Source organism: Ahaetulla prasina, chromosome 2, assembly GCF_028640845.1.
Source record: "Ahaetulla prasina isolate Xishuangbanna chromosome 2, ASM2864084v1, whole genome shotgun sequence".
Lineage (NCBI taxonomy): Eukaryota > Metazoa > Chordata > Lepidosauria > Squamata > Colubridae > Ahaetulla > Ahaetulla prasina.
Window position 1 is genome coordinate 230,798,853 of NC_080540.1, and position 22,639 is coordinate 230,821,491.

At 38.1% G+C, this 22,639-nt stretch overlaps 1 protein-coding gene across 1 annotated transcript in view; it reads right to left on the minus strand.

Annotated features, from left to right (window-relative positions):
• Positions 1-21,598, minus strand: part of CEMIP2 (cell migration inducing hyaluronidase 2) — a 59,800-nt gene extending 38,202 nt beyond the window's left edge. The window contains exons 1-4 of the mRNA XM_058174117.1: positions 20,523-21,598; positions 15,016-15,355; positions 11,915-12,055; positions 7,540-8,101 (exon numbers count right to left, since the gene is read on the minus strand). Of these exons, the coding sequence (XP_058030100.1) occupies positions 7,540-8,101; positions 11,915-12,055; positions 15,016-15,343 (1,031 nt within the window). The 5' untranslated portion in view covers positions 15,344-15,355; positions 20,523-21,598. The remainder of the gene's footprint in view (positions 1-7,539; positions 8,102-11,914; positions 12,056-15,015; positions 15,356-20,522) is intronic.
• Positions 21,599-22,639: the final 1,041 nt, after the last annotated feature.

The following is a 22,639-nucleotide window of genomic DNA, read 5'->3' on the forward strand; positions in this document are numbered from 1 at the left end:
ATTTCCCAGTTGTTCAGTTTCATTTTTCAGAAAAGTAGTGTCAGTTGTTATTGCTGTCATATGACTACCACAGGCATACTGCCTGGGACTAGTGGGGATTATAATATTCTCATTATAACAAGTATCCGATTGTCACATGGCTGGAGAAGCTTGTTTTGATGTATTCAAGAATTAATTCCCAAGAAAGGACTGCAGAAGTCTCTTGAACTTAATTCTTTACACTCCTAAACTCAAACCAAAAAAGATAAAAAGCTTAAGTACTTTAAGTACTATTTACAGAGAAATATTCAATTTCAAATGATTTCAATCTGGAAATTAGCACTTTCCAAACTCTAATTTAAAGCCCATTACTGTATATGTGAATCTTCTATGATAATAAAACAAATTAGTAAGAATGTAAAGGACACAATTTTTCTTAAAAAAGCACCAGTAGATTTATACTGGAGACGGTATGTGTCAAGGTTGTTTTTTTTTTACATACAGAGATAAGCATTGTTTACACTTGTTTATCCAAAAGGAAGACAATTTTGAACTGAAGATACTTCCTCAAAAAGGGAGATTATGTAAGAAAAAGGTTATAAATACCCACAAAAATCCTATCTGTTTGCTTGGGGGGGGGAGAGGAGGAAAGGAAAGGTTGACTCAGCCTTCCATGGGTAAAATGAGGACCCAGATTGTTGGGGGCAATATGCTGACTCTGTAAACTGCTTAGAGAGGGCTGTAAAAAGCACTGTAAAGTGGTATATAAGTCTAAGTGCTATTGCTATTGCTAAATGAAACAGTGTGTCTCAGCACTGCAGTTGAACATCTTAGTCCATTGGCTTGAAGGCCTCACTGTAGATAATCTATAAATTATTTGTTCAAGCTAGAAAGTAAGCCAAGATCAACTTCTCTACTCCTCCCTGTCTCCTGAAAATTTATACATTCTTGACAGAAAATTTCTGCCTTTACAGGCAGAAGTTTTAAAGGCAGAAATTTTCTCTCAAGAATGTATAAATTTCTACACTGGGTCTACACTAAGACACCTTTGATTTCATAAGACCAGAACCAAGAGATTCCCATTTTCTCCCCACCTTTCTTCCCCACTCTTCATTGTGTGCTAACAGGTATTAACATTTCTAGCAATGATTTCACTTACAACATCTAGAACTGTTGGGGAAGGAACTGCTCACATTAAAAAAAAAAGAGTCTTTGAAATTGGTAAGCATGCTATCCAAATAACTTGAAAAAGAAAAAGAATCCTTTTGCTGCAACTTTGGTTCTAGAAATACAAGAAATATGCAGATTTGGGATGGAAACATTGAAATAATGTTTCAGGGATTTAATTAAAAATAGGATGAATTATAAAATATTATTTTACAATGATGAATAAATTTAAGAAGAGAATAACTTTTAGAAATGTAGTTGATATTTAAGTCCATTATAATTACTACTGTGCTGAAGATGCAATTTTCAAATGCAACAGCAAGATGTATTTCTGTTTCCATCAAACTGTTTTTAACAAAAGAAGGAAAAAAAAACCAGTTTCTTGTTGATATCGGATCTAGAGTTTGGTACCTCAGTTTCTATACTCTTGGCTAAAGTTTGTGGTTGTTTAGAAAAGGCCAAGGGTCAGAGTATACAACAACTCTGTTTTACTGTGATGTTAAAATTTCCCAAACTTTTAAATTACCGTATATACTCGAATATAAGCCGATCCGAGTATAAGCCGAGGTCTCCAATTTTACCCCAAAAAACTGGGGTAAACTGGGGACTCGAGTATAAGCCGAGGGAGGGAAATGAGGCAGCTACCGGTCAGGGAAAGCCTCCCTCCCTCAGCCGAGAAGGCTGGCGGCTCCCCCGCCCCGCCCTCTCACTGCACCGGCAGGGCTTCCCCGCGCTAATGCAAAAGCCCGCCAAGTTTGCACCATCCGGTATAATGTGAAAAAAAGAAGAAAAAAAAAAAAACTCGAGTATAAGCCGTATATACTCGAGTATAAGCCGAGGGGACGTTTTTCAGCACAAAAAACATGCTGAAAAACTCGGCTTATACTCGAGTATATACGGTACTGCCTTTTTCTCTTAAACTTAAAAAAATTCCAGGAGAGATGTTAGCTTTGTAGTTTATCAATGTGTAGCTATTACAGGCTTCTTTAAAGCAAGAATGAAACATCATTTTTCAAGACCCTCAATTACAGGTCAAAGACAAGATGATGACAGGCAGCAAATTGATGTAAAGAGGAACAATATGACTTAATCTGTTTTGACAACATTGAAATGAGTCAAAGGATTAAAAAATATTCAGTTCAGTCAAAGGAAAAAAAAATCCAATCAGTTGAATTTTAATAGACTAGCACAATGAAATTTCTTTCACTCACTCCTCCAAATCTGCTTTGGAAAACTGAAATTTTCTGAATCTAATTTTAAGGACATGGCTAATTTTGAGAATAAAATAAACACATCTTTATAGTTTCAATTTCTAGAGGAGGATTAATGAAACTGTTCTCACTGTCAGAAATATGCCACTGGTATTCTAATAAATTTAATACATTGAACATGATTTTTATGATCAAATCCTAATTAGTTCAGGGAATGTTCATGAGTCATTTGCAAATTGAGCAGCCTATAAGCCAAATAAAATAAAGTATGTTAAAACACATTGCCCAGATTGTTTCTCTTTGTTTTAAGGCTATCTACAAATCAAGTATTTCAAACCATTAGTAAAACACGTAAATTGGTTAGGTAGCAATGTGCAGAATAGTTCTTTCCATGTTACCAAAATAACAGACTTGCCAATTTGTACGACCATGTTTTGGGGGCCCGATTTATGATTTATTTCTTCTAAACATACTATGTTTGTTTGCCTGCTTCAACTATGACCTGATATAGATTCTTAAGGTGATACTAATCTCCTGAAAACACTTTTGAATTTGCAGTTTTCTTCCTCCTTCTCTCTCTCTCTCTCTCTCTCTCTCTCTCTCTCTCTCTCCCTCCCTCCCTCCCTCCCTCCCTCCCTCCCTCTCTCTCTCTCTCTCTCTCTCTCTCCCTACCCCCTTTTTATTTTGGCAGTCCATGGGCTTGATTGATTAAGATACAAAGGGCTCATGATCAATTTACAACTATTTTTAACAATGGAATGTAAGCATTTTGCTGTATATAGCACAAAACCGTAACATGTTTCTCTATAGAGTTAGGCATTATTAGTATTATTAATTTATGTTTAAACAGTTAGTAGGAAAGACTGCTTAAGTAATCACTAAACTCATTCTACTTAACAGATGCCTCATCTCTACAGCTCAGCAAATCCCACAGCAGTCAAGACTAATAATGTTGCTATGAAGTAAGTCCTCCAGTGAGGAATGTAGCAAATATAATAATCCCCCTCAAATCAATCAGAAATAATAACTGCTTGAACGTTACTCAGTCACTTGTATAATCATTATAATTACAATGCAATCATTTCTACTGAAAGATTGCTTCATGTATTAACATTGCATTTTAACGCAGCTTTCCCCAGTGTTGGAGCCCTCTAGAAATTTACATTTCAATTCTCAGAATCCTCTAATAAAATTTTGGAGTTATAGTCAATATATCTGATTTGGGAAAGATTATTTTAACTGCCATTCTATTTTACTGAAAGCAATAGCTTATTAAAGGTAGTCCTCGATTTATAACAGTTCATTTAGTGACTGTTCAAAATTACAATGGCACTCAAAAAAAGTGACTTATGACCATTTTTCATATTTATGACTATTGCAGCATCCCCAAGGTCATGTGATCAAAATTCAGACACTTGGCAATTGATTCATATTTATGATGGCTCCAAGGTCCTGGGGTCATGTGATCACCTTTTGCGACTTTCTGACAAGCAAAGTCAATAGGGAAGCCAGATTCACTTAACAACCATGTTACCAATTTAACAGCTGCAGTGATTCACTTAACTGTGGCAAGAAAGGTTGTAAAATAGGGCAAAATTTACAGAACTGTCTTGGATAGCAATAGAAATTATGGGCTCAATTGTGATCATAAGACAAGGACTACCTGTACAGGACACTGAAATTTTTGAAGAACTCTATTATAAAACAATATTAGGACCAATCAAATTGTGGAAAGAAATGTGTGTGCTTTGCAACCATCACAATACTTGATCAAAGCAAAATTTTACATAATTTGCAAAGGAGACGAGAAAAGAGAGATGACTTAAAATTTAAAAAAAGAAAGAAAATTTGCTCAGTTTATTCCAATGCTTAAGATTTTTGGACTAATAAGCAACTTTACTCTCAATTTGAAGGAAAAAAGCAGAATATCTGTTTACAGTCTTACGCAAAAGATACAGGTCCTTAGTTAGGCAGGTAACTGGCAGCCTTGAAAATTTATGCATGCAATTCAAACTGATGTAATTGGACACCAAGCTTTTACAGAGCTCTATATCTAACCACATCTACATGCTAAAACTCTTAACTTTTCCTCTGCAAGGATCAAACAGCTTACAAGAAACACATCCAAAGATGGAGCCATACTAAATTAAAGCAGCAATATCTATTCCCGAAATACCAGGTTTCCTAGATACTAAGAAAATTTACCCAAGAGTTTATTAAAGAACACCACAGCTTTTGAAAGAAAGTTTATGGTTTTAGGCATTTTGCCAAAGGTTGGCTGGCTCCCCCCCTTTTTTATTATTAGAAGTAGTTTAAAACTGCTTTCTTTTTCCTGTGCAGTCATTTTAGTGGGGTGTATATGGGTTGTTGTTTGTAAATACTGATGCATTAATGAATATTAAGGAGCAGATTTTATTATAATAAAATGTACAAAATATTCAAGTTGGACATTCTTCCATATAGCTCAATGCTGACTGGTTAACTACAGCATGTTATGATGTTCCATTAACCTTCCAGAACAGAATTGGCACTATGATAACTCGCCATGGCTTACTTGCCACGGCCAACTCACTGCCGCCAACTTGCCACAGCCAACTTGCCCTGGCTTACTCACTGGAAGACAACTCGCCATGGCCATCTCGCCACAGGACAACTCACTGCATGACAAAGAGTTACATTAATATCAAATAAATGATGGAATAGAATCATTAAAGAAAGGATGCAAAAGGAGGGGCAGAATGAAATGTGAATGGCAAAAATTAAAATAATTTTTATTTATTGTAAATAATTAAATAGAATAGTTAAAATGTCCCGCAATGGGTTGTCCTGTGGCGAGTTGGCCATGGTGAGTCGGCCGCAGCAAGTTGTCCCATTCTCCCATGGGGATGTGGGGAGGGAAGAAATTCTGCAATAGTCTTCCTATTGCTCACAGACAGAAGCAGTACCTATGACCCAGGACACTCCAACCAAGCTTTTCTGATTATTTTTAACTTGTTTTAAGGACTATAATGATAAATATAGTCATGACATAACATGCTATTTCACCATGATGCTTGGTTCCCAATCTTTTATCTTCTCATAATCACTTTCTTTACTCTCTTTTAGAACAGGGGTTTCCAACCGCTGCTCTATGGACAGGCATTGGTCGGTGGAATGCCAGAAACTGGGCCACGGCAAACAAACAAAGCCCAATCCACAGAATGCAGGCAGCACATAAAACCATGCCCCCTCTGGTCCATGGAAAAACCTCTCTCCACGGAACTGGTCCCTGGTACCCAAAAGGCTAGGGGTCATTGTTTCAGAATATTAACGAAGTTAGTATAACAGGTACTCTTATTTTACATTTCATTAAAAGAATAATTTCAAAATCAGGCCGATATCTTAACGTGATTTATCAGAATACATATACTTGAGTAGGAAATAAATATGCACTTAAGATTGTATAAATATGTAAAATGCCACTCTTAACAAATCCTTGCATGCCTCCTGTCAGGTTCCAAGTAATGCACCCATTACAAATTGAACTCCGAGGCATTTTGTTTCCCCAAAGAACAAATTTAGTTAGATACATCATCTTGGCACAACTGGTGGAAAGCCAGTACTGAAAGTTCCCGCGCTTTCCATCCCAATATAAGTAATAGTTTCTCAATTTTCCAAAACTATCTGTCACATTGTCCAACCAAGATGAGAGCTGGTTATTTGGCGACTTCTCTCCTCCTCCTCTGGCCAGCCAGCCATTGGAATGTACTCATCGGCTATCTATATTGTTTTGGCTAAAGACTCTATCCTCCTTGGCTCTCCCCCCTTCAGCTCCAAACTGTGTCAAACTGAATTCATGTCAGAGTACCCAAGGATATAAACAATCCCACACCCCAATCAAATTCAGGCTTGGTACCTCTTTTAGATGTACACACAGTCACTGATTTCCCAATTATCAAAGCCAAGACATCTTGGTTACCTTGTGTATTATGAAGAGAAGAACTGACCTTCACACTGCTGGTTATTAAAATGTATAATCAAATCACACAGATTATAAAACAGTTTGCTATAAATAAAAATAGAAGGGCAAGGGTTTGTTTTCTTTGCTGCCAGAGCAGGTTAGTAGCCTATTATATGTAACTGAAATATTATGGATTAAATCTAGGCATTAACCTATAAGAGCAGAAGAACTGAAATTTTCTTGTTCCATCCTCCTATTGCCAGCCTTTTTGAGTAACCCTGAAACAGCTTTCTTGAATTTTAGAGATGAGGTTGAGCAATCTAGTTAAACTGCAAGTACCAGTTTAGGAACGGAAATACTGAATAAAATTGTGCAAAGGAATATTTTGCTCTACATACAGAGGATCCCTTGCCTGCTATCCTGCAGTCTCTTTCCTCTTTTGGTTCCATCTCTTCAATCATTTTTACCCAGTAAGGCCTCACATCTTTCAAAGAACACTTCTACTACCTATCAGGGAAAAGTCCTGGATATTTCAATATTTCCTTGAAATCTATTTTTATACCAAATGATCAATACTGCACAATAATGGGTATGCATTGAATTTTTCAAAAGAAACCAACATGGAGGTATTTCTGCTCAACAATCAACTTGATATAAAAAGCAGTCACATTAAATGGAAGGGGGGAGAGTGATGTGGATTTGAAGGGAAAATACAGCATTTGTCTAAATATATACTGTGAAATTGGATTTGGAACATGGAATTGCTTTACTTATTTTTAATGTCATAATCAAGTGTCCTGGGGTCGGGGTAGGAAATATATGACTTTTTCCTAGACACTAAGGAGGAAAGTAAGTTGGCCGAATCTGTTTTTAAAGGGTATAAATTTCAATATATAACATGACGAATTTTGATTTTTATTGTTTTTGCTCGCTTCAGCCAGATATTAGTTGCCCAGAATTGAATGGCAAGTAGATAGCCATATGTATCAAAAAATAAATTTATCACTTAGGTTGGAGTTAGTGTCTTTTGTAAGCATTATCAGAATTGTGAAGCACTGATGATTGTTATGGAACTTCCTGATGCAGCTCTGCAAATCATACTCAAAAAGAAATGTGTTTAGCCTTTATATTTATGCATTAAAATAAGCTGAGGTCAGATCTCAAATAATATAAGGACCACCTTTTTAAAATAACTTTTTAACCAAGAGTACGGAGGCTTTTTGCAAAAACATTTTTTTTTACCTATAACTCAATCCTTTGACGAGCTTACTTCCCAGAAGATCCTGAATCGTTCTTTTAGTTTCTTCTAGTAGGTTTTTAGCAGCTGAGTCTGCTACAGCAATAGCAACAATGCGACCAAAATGCTGAGCCTTTAGAAAATCCTGAAGTTTTTTGCTGTCATTGTGAGATTCGTGAGTATCAAACTTCTCTTTTTCCAAAACCTCTGCTGTGTCTTGGTCAATCACTCTCACGTTCAGAGCTCGGAAAAATTCCTTTTCATAAGTGTGGGATCCAGGGGCCAGTCCTGAAGAATACAGAGTCTTTGACAGGGACGTCCATGATAATTTCTGAGAGCCATGCAATTCCAGTGTTCCACCAGGGCCCACGCCCACAAATTTTTCACCAAATGTTGGCACATAGTCACCTTCGTTTAATTTGCCGTATAAGATTATAGTTGCTTTGGACTTATAGCGACATTTTTCTGCTCCAATATGAAGCATTCCACCATCCTTTATTAGGATAAAACGTGTTTTCAGGGTAATATTTTTAGATCCACTTTCATCATCCCCAAAGACAAGTAATCCTGTAGGAAATAATATTGTCAGGTAAGCAACTCTTAAATATATAGTAGCAACATATATATACATATATATATATATATGTAGGTCTTTGGTTATTCGGGTTTTCTCCCGCGTAAAATTGGAAGTGTCTTGGCGACGTTTCGACGAAGTCTCATTCGTCATCTCATTCGTCGAAATGTCGCCAAGACACTTCCAATTTTACGCGGGAGAAAACCCGAATAACCAAAGACCTACATACAAACACCCGCGAAAACCTCAGAAAAAATATATATATATAGCTTTAAATGAGGACTGCAGATCACTGGGTATATTCCAGTAGTGGGTTTCAATTTAGTTTGCTACCAGTTTGTTCGTGCATATGTGTGCGCTCGTGACGCTTCTGTACAGGCGGGTGTGCAGAGCCTCCCACCGCCACTGCAGGGTGAACCTGTAGCAACCCACCACTGGTACACTCCAATTAATACGATACAGATAACCTTTAGATTAGATATCCCAGTTGTCGTAAAATATTTGGGGTTATACTGGGGCTTTTGACATGTTTGCAGCATATTTGCCAAAACACCCCAAAACAAATGGGATACTTTTCCTTACTATCAGCCATAAATGCTAATGAGGTATTGATATGGTAAAGCTGAAAAAACCTAAGACTACTCTTCATAAAATCATTATTAAACAAAAGCAAGATGGGTGATAAAGCCTGTTCTTCAGGAATCTTCTGTTGACTGTCAATGTATGGCAGATTATGACTTGGAAAGCATGAAGAACATATAGTAAAAATAATGAATTAATGGAAAAATAAACATGTTCCAGATGGTGAAGGTAAGAGAAATGGAAAGGATAGAATCTAATTGAAGAAAGATGATCTGATCTTGCTGAGCAGAGTTGATTAATAAATGCAGAGAAGCAAAGGTTAAAACGTATGCTAGAAAATATGATATTACCTATTCTTTTGTGGATCCATACAAAAATAGGAGTTTAAAGATAGATGAGCACTGTTTATTACATTCTAGTGAATAATAGTAATGGGGAAAAAACAAGTTTGGGGGAAATTGTGTAACATTCTAAATAAATGTGAAAGGGGAAAAGATTATTCCATTAGGTGACGTAAATGGATATCAGGAAGTAAAAAGTATCAGGAAAAAATGATCTGGATATTTCGAGACCCAAGAATGAACGAGATTGGTGGTGGCAAGTAACTGCTTGGAAATATATGTGATTTAAATATTATTTGCTTCATGCATATACATGGAAAATTCATGAATAATAAAAGCATGTCTGATTTGATTGTTTATGATAAAAGAGTTAAAAGCATTATGAAGGACATTGAAAGCAATGAGAGGTTTTGACATCGCAACATTTAATGGTGACAAGAGTGGACCCTGGAGAAAAAATAAAATGGAAGAGGTACAACAAGTGAAAGCAGAATTAATATAGAGACAAAGTGCAAGTTCTGTATGAAAATGCATTGATTAGAATATACACTAGAAGAATACTGAGTTTCACCAATGGGAAGTATGAAAATGTTTGTTAGAATGATGAATTTAAAGTTCTAGCTAAATGCAAAAATCTAGAATAAGGATACAAATTTTTATACCTTTGTAAAAATTTCACTTAAAGTTGGGGAAATGGATAGAGAAATATTAAGGTCTGCAAATAATGAATGAAATGCAGATTCAGAAGTACTGTGTTGTGTTTGAACGTTTGCAAAGATAGGAGAATGTATAAGAGAAAGTTTATGCCACCATGTTTTCCATAAATATATCAGGGTAAGTAAGTTGAAAGCAATGAGAAATGTGGGTGTTAGAACAAGAAGCAACAGGGTATAATAAATAGGCAATGAATGAATGTGGATTGAATCCACAGTATGAAAAAAGTACATTCTTGGGGTTTGGTCATACAAAGAATGGACAAGGACTAAACAGCATTGAAAAATATAAATATACATTAAGATTTAAAGATATGTTGTACGCTGTCTTGCTAAATTTGGTCACTTTCTTGTGAAGTTATCAGTCAAGCTTATTGTGTAAGGCTCCTAACACTGATGGCTAAGCAGTATAATTTGCTTGGTATATCTGGCAGAGCAGCAAGAAATACAGTAAAAGATTCCATGTACTAATAAAAACTGAAAATGGACACAACAGCAGAAAACAGCAAGGCGAAAGAACTATATACAGACCAAGATGATTTTAAATAAAAAGGGATTGGGTACATAATTTTAATAGCTATGTAATTATGTCCTATTTACTAGTTAATAGTGATAGTGAGAAAGAGAAAACGTATTAACATAGTGCAGTACTGTTTTAACTTACTTGCTAAGAATATATGACATAAACAAAACAAGCTACAAAATGGGTGCCTAGTAGTTTTTATATGTATAAAAAAGAAAAAAAAAAGTGTTCTCAGGCAAACAATTTGCCATTGTTTTCTACATTATTTTTTATAGCATTTACTAGTGTAATTTAGTGTGCATTTTCTCCCTTTGCTTCTTTCCAGAAATATTCTTGAACAACCTTTCTAAGTTGTTTCTACTGGCTTGGAACATGGGACATTCTTGCCTCAAACCATCTAGGAGACAGCTTGTTGAACCACCATTATATATTATCACACTAGCTGTGTGTTCTTCTCCAAAGGACAGGAAATGAACTGGGAGGAAACTTCCTTCCGATAAAATGATTTGAAGTATCTGTTCTAAACTTGGGTGGTTATTCAACTGTTTTTCCTTCTTGGGATATCACTTGCAGTAAATATGGATAAGTGCCAAGATGCACAGTAATTCTGACATATGTGGATTTTTGTAATTGGCAGCATGACAGCTGTAATTTCTTGGAATTCTATTAATAACCTGAATGGATACAGTTTTTCAAAAGATGTCAAATGAAATAACACTGAGCATGGTAATTGTTGTAACTACCCAAAGTAGAAGAAAACATCTTAGCAATGAGCCAATTCATACTACTTTCGTTCAATGAACATTTCCCCAGTCTTTTTAATCATATCAGATTTTAAAGTACAACATGATGGCTAGGACTGTCATAAGACTCTATCAGTTTCTCTGGCCAGATAAGTTTCTTTGTGGATAACAATGAGAAAAATGGAACCTTTGTACCAGTGAATGTTATTTATTGTAATAAAACTGTGGCAGAAAATTATTTATTCATTTTTCTTGCTGCTTCCTAGTCATATCCTTTCAGTTAATAGCAGTACTGCTGCACACAGCTATTAGCATAAAATAAAGGCAGTGTCAAGGATCAAAATCTAACAATGGAGACAAATACATTAACTATATAAATGATTGCCCAATTCAGACATAAAACTAGGGTAAAGAGGATATATTTTTGGCAAAAGAAATTAAGAGTATGGGTTTAGTCATTTTATTACAAAAGGCCAGTTTTTTTAAAAAAAAATGAATGAAGCTGGGGAAAACTGTATTTAGTGATTGCATAGAGCAGGGGTTCCCAACTCCCGGTCTGTGGACCGGTACCTGGAGTGCTAGAACCTGGGCATACAAACAAGTGAAGCCACATCTGTGGGATGCTGGCAGCATGCAAAACCACGCCCCCTCCGATCCATGAAAAAACCTCTCTCTAGAGAATCTGTCCTTGGTGCCTAAGAGGTTAGGGGCCACTGACAAAGAGTAAAGAAAGATGAGTGGGAACTATGCTTCTGTCATCTGACTAACTTTTAATGCACAAGGCAGGTTTTTTTTTTCCAGATGCCTAGTCTACTCAGCAAATAACTACAGCTAATGCATAAATAAATAAATAAACCCTGGCCCTCATCCCATTCAGTTTAGCATTATGAACTGCTTTGCCTACCTCCATCCTGTATAACTATGGAATACACCGTGGCATCCACATTCAGACGGAAGAGATCTCCTTTTTGTATTACAATTCTCTTTTCTCTATCATGTCCTGGATTCCAGTTTTTAAGGCGAGGATTTTGATCTGGACAGTTCTCTGTAATACAATGGGATAATTATTACAATTGAAGTACTACAGTATTCTGGAAATTAATACATCAGTGATAATATACCACTCACTCCGCTAATTTTTAAATCAAAATAAAATGCCCAATATTGAAAACAAATTCATATTGATCTAATGGATATTTTAGTTTTATAATCCATTAATTTTTGAATATTCCACAAAATCTTATCTGGTAAGTAAAGTGCAATTTGTCACAAGTTATGCACTGAAATCAAACTATATTCTAGATCAGTCTTCTTCAGACATGTTGGACTAAACTCTCAATCATCAACAGTTGCCATAGCCACTGATAGATGTGACCATTGTCATTAAAAGTAGCTGAAGGCCTGACTGGGGATGACAAGGATCATAATCAACAAGTAGGCAAAGTGCTGATTGGATAAAGTCTTACTGAAGTAGGTATGTACCCAAAGCTTTCTTTCCAAAACAAATTCTAGTAATTTAGGACCCCTCTTATTTAGGGAGGAAAATATTAAGAGGTCCTCTCTTACTTTTTCACCAGCAAATAAAATAACTCATTTGCTTTTAAAAATAATTTAATTTTTTGACAACTTCAGCAGCTAGGAAATGTTTCTAGACAAACAAATTTAACCACTACCAAAGTCACTTGAAGATTGGTTGCTCTCATTGTCATAAAATGTCCCCTAGGTTGTATCTCTCTTCGACAAACTTCTACCGGTTACTTCTTGTCCTGCTTGCTGGTGCCCTAGGTAATAAGCCATTCCCACTTCTTTCTGACAGCACCTCGAGTACGGAAATACAGCTATCATGTCCTGTCCCCCACACAAATTGTTCTCATTGATAAGCTAGTCATAACTAGATCCCTCAAGTGTTGCATAACACTTGAGGGATCTAGTTATGACTAGCTTATCAATTTTTGCCCGGCAGAATGGAATATTATAGAAGGAATTTTTAGCCGCTGTACTGCTATGGCCAGGAAAGAATCTCCACCTGGAAAACACAAAAAAATCCTTTCCTGGTAGACTGCCTGTGTTTGCATTGCTTAGTAGCAGGCAAAACAAAGTAATCTCTCCTAATCATGGGTACATCCTTACTCAGCAATGTACTGTAACTCTTTCCTTTGCAGCTAAAATGTGATAGAAAAACTTCAAATGAATTTTTGCAGCAAACAGTAACAAGGATTGCATCTACTATGCACAAGTACATAATACAGACATCATAATGCCCTTTAAAAGTTTACAAATCAAAATAGGGTTTTGTTTTTTCACTTTTAAGTGCACTCCAGTTTCTAAAAAAAAAGAAGGCTGAAGAGCAATCAAAATTCTAAACATTTATCAAACTAGCCAATTATTCCTTTTACTTTTTCAAAAACACTAAAAAAAACAGAATGGGTTTTTCAAGCAGCCAACCAAACCAAGGCAACCCATCAGCACAGAAAACTTCATTAACAGGTATGTCGATATGGCTTGTTACATTTTGGGGTAGGTTCCAGGGTATTGATATGCTTTAGTCATGCTGATCAGAATACATTTGAGCTTTCAGAGTGCATTTGAAAATGCAGAGGCATTTCATTTGTACAGGCATGTTGAATCCAGCATCAACATTTCAAAATAATGTTTTTTAAAAACGAAGTTTACTGAGTAAGGCCACAGTGGCTTGGTTCCCATATAATATTAAGCTCTTAAGATGCAAATCACCTGGCATGTTAGGTGACCAATCTTCAAACAGCTAAGTAAATACGGAGTTTACAGATTAAGATAACCCTCAAACCAAACACTGTGGTTTACCCAGAATGTGGGGGCCTCTCTATAGCAGCCATGCAATCCTGCAAAGAGATATATGGCTGTTTTAATGAATCATAGACAGCTGCACATTGCACTCCCACACTTCCAAAGAGCTCCTACACTGCCTGACAGATAAGATTAGCTTGAAATTAACAGACTTTACTTTTCAAATGTATGTACCATGTTTCCCCAAAAATAAGACCCTGTCTTATATTTTTTTGAACCCTGAAATAAGCACTTGGCCTTATTTTTGGGGAGGTCTTATTTTGGGGCGCGTGGAGCAAGATGGGGCTCCTCTTGCCATCTTACCTGATTTCCAGTTCTGTGTTTAAATATTTTTGGGGAGAGCTTATTTTTGGGGGGAGGCTTATTTTAGCGCATGCGCTAAATTGATTGGGCTTATTATCAGGGGATGTCTTGTTTTCGGGGAAACAGGGTATGTATACGTGTAAGCATACTTATATATCTATGTGTATGGATATGTGTATATTAATATTTTTTAAAAAACTGAGTATCAGTCATTCCTACATTGGAGATATCAAATGGCATTTGGTCTTTATGAAAAAAGTCAGGTACAAAACACGTCAAGTCCAGAAGCGTGGAAATTAAATTTAATTTACATTATAATCTAATTAACATTAATTGTATTAAATATAAGTTATATTCCCAATTATTTAATGACATAATTCGGCTGCCACTTTTGGTGGCGCTTCCGAGGCTGTCTTGAGTTCCACACTCTTTAATTAAGTGGCTTTGAAAAAAAAAGTGAAGCTTGTATTTCTTGTGCTTTTGTGGCAAATGTGATGTACTGTACAGTATAAAATGCAGTTTTGAGAAAATGCACTTTGGAGAAAGACTTTATGTGTTGATGAGACTGCATCAAATATATTTTCAGGAAAAAGACCAAAACCAAATTCAGAACTATATGCACACTAACCAACTCTTATACCAACTACAATATCTTCTGTGATTTTTCATATATCAGAGAAATGAAATCTATTAAAAGTACTGTCACCATTAAAAATTGCTATTTTCCAAATTAAAGATAATTTGTGCTTTAATTATCATAAATAAAATCACTGCACTTAAAATCTGAATAGTTTTCTTACGTAACAGCAGCACAGAGGGGGTTCCCCCCCAATCAGTAGCAATATTCAATAAAGAGCACAACTTACTAAAACTTACCATCAGGAGCATACTTTGATGCTATGCCCAAAATAATTCCAAGTGCAATAAAAAATGAAAAACTGGACATGGCAAAGCAAATAAATGTATTTTTGTGCCTATTCTTTCTGCTTGCTTCTGCTTGACAGCGTTGTGGATCACCTGAAGAGGCTACTGTGGCACGAGCTTCCTGTCTTGCACAGGAAAATTTGGCTGAAGCTTGATTATTTGGAGGTGGTGGAGGACGAAGTGGGACAACTCTTCCTGGGACGTAACCAGACTTATAGCTGCTTCCATTCTGTGCCTGAAGGAAGGAAGGAGAACTTCCCCTGGGACCAACGGTGTGCATGTTATACAATCACTAGAACAAGAATAAAAAGGATTATTCCAACAGCCGCAAACTTAATACAAAGACAAAAGAATGGATAAATGAATGATTTTTAAAGAAAAATTTAAAATTACTTACAATGAAAGGAGGCCCCTCTTTTGCATAATATACCAAAAAAACATGAAATCAATTTTCCAATTTAAGTCAAGTTTGACTACAATTTATTTTTATACAGGGATTTGTCAAGCAAATAAACACATATGTTTGAGGAAACACGCTTGGAAATTTCACCAACATTTAAAGGACTTCAATCACTGTATTCAGTAATACAATATGACACACTATTGGGATATGCTTTTTGGCCATTGTAGAGTTTTTAAATCTAGGCATACAAAAATAATTCAAAAAATATTCAATTATGCTCAAAATTGGAATAATTAAACATGCTTATAAAAATTGGATTTGGGATATGAGAAAAGATTATCATAAATATGGATTATGATTGTGTGTATGTGTATATAAGTATGGCAGTCATTTTAGTCAGTGAAGGTCAGAACAGAAGTCTAGTAAATGAAATCACAATTTTTATATGTAAATTTTTTCACTTGCACTGCTAATCTAAGAAGGTATCTTGGCCCACCTCATGAATAAATATCAGAATATGTAAATTATTTGCCTATATCAACCAGTTTACTGAATATTTTTCTTGAAGGCAAAAAAAATATTCCCCACGTCTTTGAAATAGTGATGAATAGCCTGTGAGTGGAACAAATACGAGCTTTCGAATCTATTGAATGGCTCACTACCAAGCCATAAAAAATAAGATTCTAATTATCTTATTGGTATCAACAGTGCATATTTTTCTTTAGATATGCTAATCATATATGACAATGTAACTTAAAATATTACTATTCTTTCACTCTTGATTTCATCGGCCTTAATTATGGTTTTAAAAGTAAAGTAGATAAACTTGAATGTGTGAAATAATTCTTTTATACTGGTACACAATGAAAGAAGTAAACAGCTCTTTTGATTTTATCTGATCTTAAAATTTTCAGGTTCATCTGTAAATCTACTAGACCAATCTTGCCCAAGCTTGTTCTTTCTAGATGTGTTGGCCTTTCCATTTCACTAATTTGCATCAGCATATGGTAGGCAACAGGAAGGGAAAGCCAGATTCACTTAATGACATGATTAATTTAAGAACTTAACAACCCTGGCAAAAAGGTTGTAAATTGAGTGTGACTCACTTAACAACTGCCTTACTTAGCAACAGAAATTCTGGCTCCAATTGTGCTCATAAATTGAAGATTACCCATAATCAATACTGTATTTTTTAAGAGGAACAGAAATTTCTTTCCAAGAGAATCCTTGTTCAGACAACATCAGCTGGGTGTAAATGTTTAAAGCACTTGTATTAAAAATGCATTGTTTCAAAAATTAAAGAGCCCTATTAAGTTTTAATTAATCAATTAAACTTTGTAACCTATTTAGATAATTAAATTCTATGTTGACTATGCCATATGCTGAGAGCAAATAAAGATACTTTTTAAACTAGCCTTTGGCTATGGTCTTAATTATGCCTTCACCCACAGCGTTTGTACTAATTAGCTTTATATTGTCATAGTTAATGCCAGCATAGAACACGATCACTGTAAAACTCATTTCTACATCATTACTGCCTGTATTATCTTTTATAACTGACTGAGCATGCTAACTATTAAAACTAGATAGGAGCTAATATCTAATGCTTGTACTCCCACATGAGGCGAACATCTCCAAGACTGTAAGAATGAGTTTTCCTTTTGCCTAATTTCATTACACTGAGTATTCTTACTTGGTTTTGGCTAGGAATTCACTAAACGAAGATTTTCCATTTTGTTTCAGCAAGAATGCACATGCCAGAAGTACCCACACACCATCTTGGCATAGGTAAGGAATGTAGTACTTTCCATTAAAGAATTCAAGATCTATTAACAGGAGACGTAGCTTTCTAACTCATTAGAACTATCACATGAAATTATTAATACGCAACTTTTACAGTCTGTTGGATACAATTGCATCCATTTATACCTACATACAGTTTTATAGAATTTTGAACAATTCTGTCCTTGGTCATCTCTTGCTTTTCCCAAAAGGATGCTAGAAAATGCATTTGTTTTGGCTATCTTCCACTTTTCCTAAAACCAAGAGTGTAGGAGAGCTAGCATTGAACAAGAGCTTGTTTCGAGGCTTTCTATCTGGGGATCTTCTAAATGCTGCCAAGTCAGTGATTTCCAAGTGCTTCCATTGCTCCATAGCAATTCTTTCCTGGAAAGTAGGTGGCAGAGCTGAAGGAATGTTGGCAATTTTGACCCTCTGACAATAAGTCATTGAGGGGACCAATCTGTGGACCACATCCCATTTATCAGTCTTGAACAGAGTATCATCCTCAATGGATGGACTGACTACAATACAGAGAACATGTGTATGTGTATTTGTGTATGTATATTGTGCAAATAGCATTTTTTCTCCTCTGTAGCTTTTCACTGAAATGCCTCCCTTTCTGACAGAAACAACAAAATATGCTGTGTTTATGTGTTTCAATATTGAGTTCCTTGAGAAATTATTGAGTCCAATTCAGCCTGGAATTCTTCTGATGTTGGATTACAAGTTCCATCAACCCCACTGTGTACAGTCAATAATCAATGACGAGTGGAATTACCATTGACAATAGTCTATACCAGGTGTTCCCAATCAGCATACCTGACTGAAGAATTCTGGAAGTTGAACTCCACATGTCTTAAAGTTGCCAAGACTGGGAACCCCTGGTCTATACAATCTTGGTATAGAGAAGATTGAGTTACAAGTTACAATCATCAAGGCCAGAAGTTAATCCTCCATGAATTTGGGTAGACCCCTTTTAAAACCCTAAGATGGTGAAATTAATTATAACAGATTTAAAAGAAGGACTTTTTATGATTTATCTTGAATCTCATAGTAGATGACACCAAGATTTAACATTGAGAGAAGACAAAGAATTCTTTCCACACTTTCCATACCATATCTCTTTTTCCACTCAGGTAAAAGCTGCCAATTCTAGTCTACATATTTTAATTTTCTAATAATTTTGGTTGATAATTTCAGCACTCTTCTCGTATTTGCAATGTCCTTCTTGAGTTCATTGACCAAGTATATAAACACAATTTCAAGGTTTTATAAACCAGCACTATTCAATTAGCCCAATTAGGTGGGAGCACTTAACTGACCTTCCAGGAGTACAAAATCCTGACCTGATTATCTTTGGATGAAAAACCAACAAGAGTTTAAGTTTCAGTTCAATTTTTAAACTTTACGTTTAAAAGGCATATCTACCCTATACTGGGAAAGGAAGAAGGGGATAAAGGGATCAGTTTCAGTGAGGATAGCTGCACCATTGGAAGATCTGAAAGGTCAGGTTAGAGCAGCGGTTCTCAACCTGTGGGTCGGGACCCCCTTGGGGGTTGAATAACGATTTGCCAGGGGTCGCCTAAGCATCGGAAATATGGGAAGTATACTTGCGAGTTGAAGAATCGCGCTCCAATGGTTGACTTCACAAGCCAGCTGCAGGCTCTTCAAATCGCTAGCCAAATTTGGCTTCAGGCGTGATCAATTAAAAAAGAGAGAAATCTTTGCTATGATGTCTCCCTCTCAAGCCAGCTGCAATCACTCCCAATCGCTAGCCTAATCTGGCTTCAGGCGTGATAAACTTAATAGGGGAGGAGTCTCCCCTTTAATGCCTCCGTCCTCAAGGCAATCGCAAGCAGTTCAGGTCGCTAGCCAATATGGCTTCAGGCGCGATAAATTCAAAACGAAAATAATTTTACGGTTGGGGGTCGCCACATCATGGGGAATTGTATTAAAGGGGTCGCAGCACTATAAAGGTTGAGAACCACTGGGTTAGAGAGACACATCATCATGGAGAAAATCTAAATTCTGCCAAGAGCTGATAGGGCTTAAGGGCACATAATCAATCAACCAGTGGCCACAGCTGCCTGAGGTAAGCCACTGGTAAGGAATGTGGAAGCTGTAGACCACAAAAAGCTCCTAACTGAGGTGGAGAATTTCTAAAGAAAAGAAAAGGGGGTGAAGAAATGGGTTCACGTTTCTATTCCACTTTCTTAAAAAAAAAAAGTGAATTCTGAAATATTTTTCCCTCAGCTAAACAGTAGGAGCAGCTGTTTTTAAGAAACCAGTCACCAACCACCAATTAGAAAATGGGGTGAAAACAAAACAGTCCTGGGAGAGAAGTACATGTAGTCCTCGACTTATGATAATTGAGCTCAACATTTCAGTTTAGCGAGACATTTTTAAGTGAATTTGCCTCATTTTATGACCTTTATTGCCTCAGTTGTTAAGTGAATGACCGCAGTTGATAAGTTAGAAACCTGATTGTTAAGTGAGCCCGGCTTCCCCATTGACTTTTGTCACTTGGTCGCAAAAGGGGAATCACGTGATCTTGGGACACTGCCCTGGTCATAAACAGGAACTATTTATTTATTTATTTATTTATTTTGTCACAACATCATACAAAAAGATTATATAGTATATACTTCAGCTTTAGTTGTCAAGCACCTGAATTTTAATCGCACGATCATGGTGATGGCGGATAAGGTCGTAACTGTGAAAAACGGTCATAAATCATTATTTTTTTCCAGTGCCGTTGTAACTGTGAACGGTCATTAAATGAACTGTTTTAAGTCGAGGACTCCTTGTACAGTTCACTTGTACTTGCTACAACAGGCATATTTTGGTCTTCAGCGAAAAAGGGAGAGAAGGTGGCCCCATTCTTTGGGGCTGGAGCAACTTTTGTTTTATTTGCTTCCTTCGGCGTTTGCACGGAGCAGGGGCTGCGGCTCTGCATTTGAAAGAAAGCTCGCGGGATACCAAGCAAGCGCCTCTTGCAGCCGAGGAGGGAGAAGGGCGACAGAGGCAGGCAGCGAGCGAAGAACAAAAAAGAAAAAAAGGCATCAGAGAAAAGATCCCGGGGAAGACAGAAACAGCCGGAGGGGGAAGGAGGCAGAGCGGGAAGTCCAGTTGGTGGGTGGCTGGGGGGGGGGGGAAGGGAGTCCTGAAGCGCTCGCCAGGAATGCGTGGCGCGCGGCTCCTTTCCGAAAGATCCCGGAGGGAAAGCGCCTGCCTGCTGCGCCCCACAGGCAGGAAGGAGGACGGCGGCACTTACCGGGGCCTCGAGGACGGCGGGAGGAAGAGGAGGAGGAGGAGACGGTGGGAAGGAGCTCAGGGCGGAGGTGGTTGAGGCATGGTGTCCTCTCTCTCTCTCACACACACCGCAGCCGCTTCTTCTCCCAATGGCACCGAACCCCTTCGCGCCCCGCTGGCGAGGAAACAGCCCTGCCCGACGCAGCGCCGCTCCGCCCAGTCGCCTGCAAGCGCCTCCTTCGCCCTCTCGCCCACCGCCCCCAACAGCATTTGGCCGCGTCTTCCCGGCGGGACTCTACCAGCCTTCCTTTCTTCCCCTCAGTTTGGCGGGGTGGGGCCTTCCGCGAGGTCCCACCCCGGCTGTTGGGAGGGCAGGGGGAAGGAACAGAAGAGACTGGCGCCCGCGGAGGCTTCGCGCCCCTTCTCCGGCAAGGCCCTAGAAAGGAGCCGCCGCGGGCAGCGTGCGGGGATTATTTGCGCCCGGGGAATTGCGGTGGGCTTCGGGAACGACTTTTAACACACCCACCCACTCCACTACGAGCGCTCGAGTTTCCAACTCGGAAGCGCTCGGCGTATTTCGGTGGCATTGCAAAGGAAGCGCGAAGGATGCTCGGCCGATTCGGAAATCCTTAAGCTAAGCAAAAGGCACAGCCGGCTTTAGCCCCGCCGCCCACGCGCATTGTTGTTGGTGCTGCTGCTACTGCTTCGCCTCCGCCGAAACTAGATTTGCCGGGCTTTTGAACAACGCAATTTTTTGCAGCGGCTTACTGCTGAGGCGATGGTGTGCTTAAAGATCGGAAGATAAACTCGCTTCTAACCAAACAATACCTGACGCCTTTCGGAGCAACGGTCAGGCACAATGGACGCATGAAGTCCGCCTACCAATACCGCCGTCGGTTTCCTCCTCAACCCCTGACTTGGGGTGCGCCTTAGACTGGAAGCGGCCAGGCGGGAATGCCGCAGCTGAGAATAAATTGAAATTAAACTGACCCCGTTGCCCGATTTAATCAGAAGCAAACACTTTCATTGAATTTAATACTTGGCTTACTTGTAAGCCGACGCGCTCGCGATTGTGGCTGTCGCCTTCCAGAGCTCTCAAGATCGTGCAAAAGAACTGGCTAATGTTGAATCTACTCCGCAGTTTTAGTTATTTATTTCGTCAAGCATGCATTTTATGACATAAAAGTGTAAACAATTATAAATACATGAAGAGGGTACGAATAAAAGAAAACATTAGGACAGGGACGGCAGGCACGCTTGTGCACACCCCTTACAGACCTCTTAGGAATGGGGTGAGGTCAACAGTAGACAATTTAAAGTTTTGGAAGTTTGGGGAAGAAACCACAGAGTCAGGTAGTGCATTCCAGGGGTTAACAAAAGACCTACTGGTCTTCTGCTAATTATTTTGTTTCTCCTCCTCCCCCCCCCCCCACGTCGCGATGGACAAAGCGAGCCCGTTTTGCAAAATATTTCCACACTTCCTGACCGAAGGGTTTATTCTTCGAACGCCACCCGCTCCTTTGAAGCAATCGGAGGTTGCGCAAGGAGCCAGGAGCCCGTTAGCAGCATTGCTATTGTCCCTTCATCCTGACAGATGGAGGCGACTGCTAGTTGTGATGAAATTTTCGGTTAGTTGCAAGGGTTCAGTAGGCCACAGGCGCGGGCTTTTCCTCCCACAACTGGGCTCGGGAAAACGGAAAGTCGTTTTTCCTGCCCTTTTTGCGGTTGCCCCTGGAAGTCTATGGCCCTCTCAATCACCTCCAGTTGTCAACTGGAGGAACTGCCACCAAACGGAGGCGGTTTTCCTGAGTTTTTACAGAGAAACTAACAAAGAACAGGTTCTGTTAGGATACTCGGATCTTGGCAATTTCACAGCCACTATAGAATCCAGGACTTCTCTGTGTTTATGAAATCACTTTTATCTCCTAACTATCCCAGCCCTGCAATAGTGAATGACTCCACAGCAATGAATGTGAGTTGTTAATAAGCTCATAATCAGGGTTTTAAAGTAGTTTTAAATCAAGGACTTCAATTGGAAAAGTAAAAAAAAAAATACAACTGAATAGACCTTCATTAGACTAATGTTCTGTTCCTTCTGTTCTATTGCTAATATTTTTAGGAGTGGCAACCATCCTATAA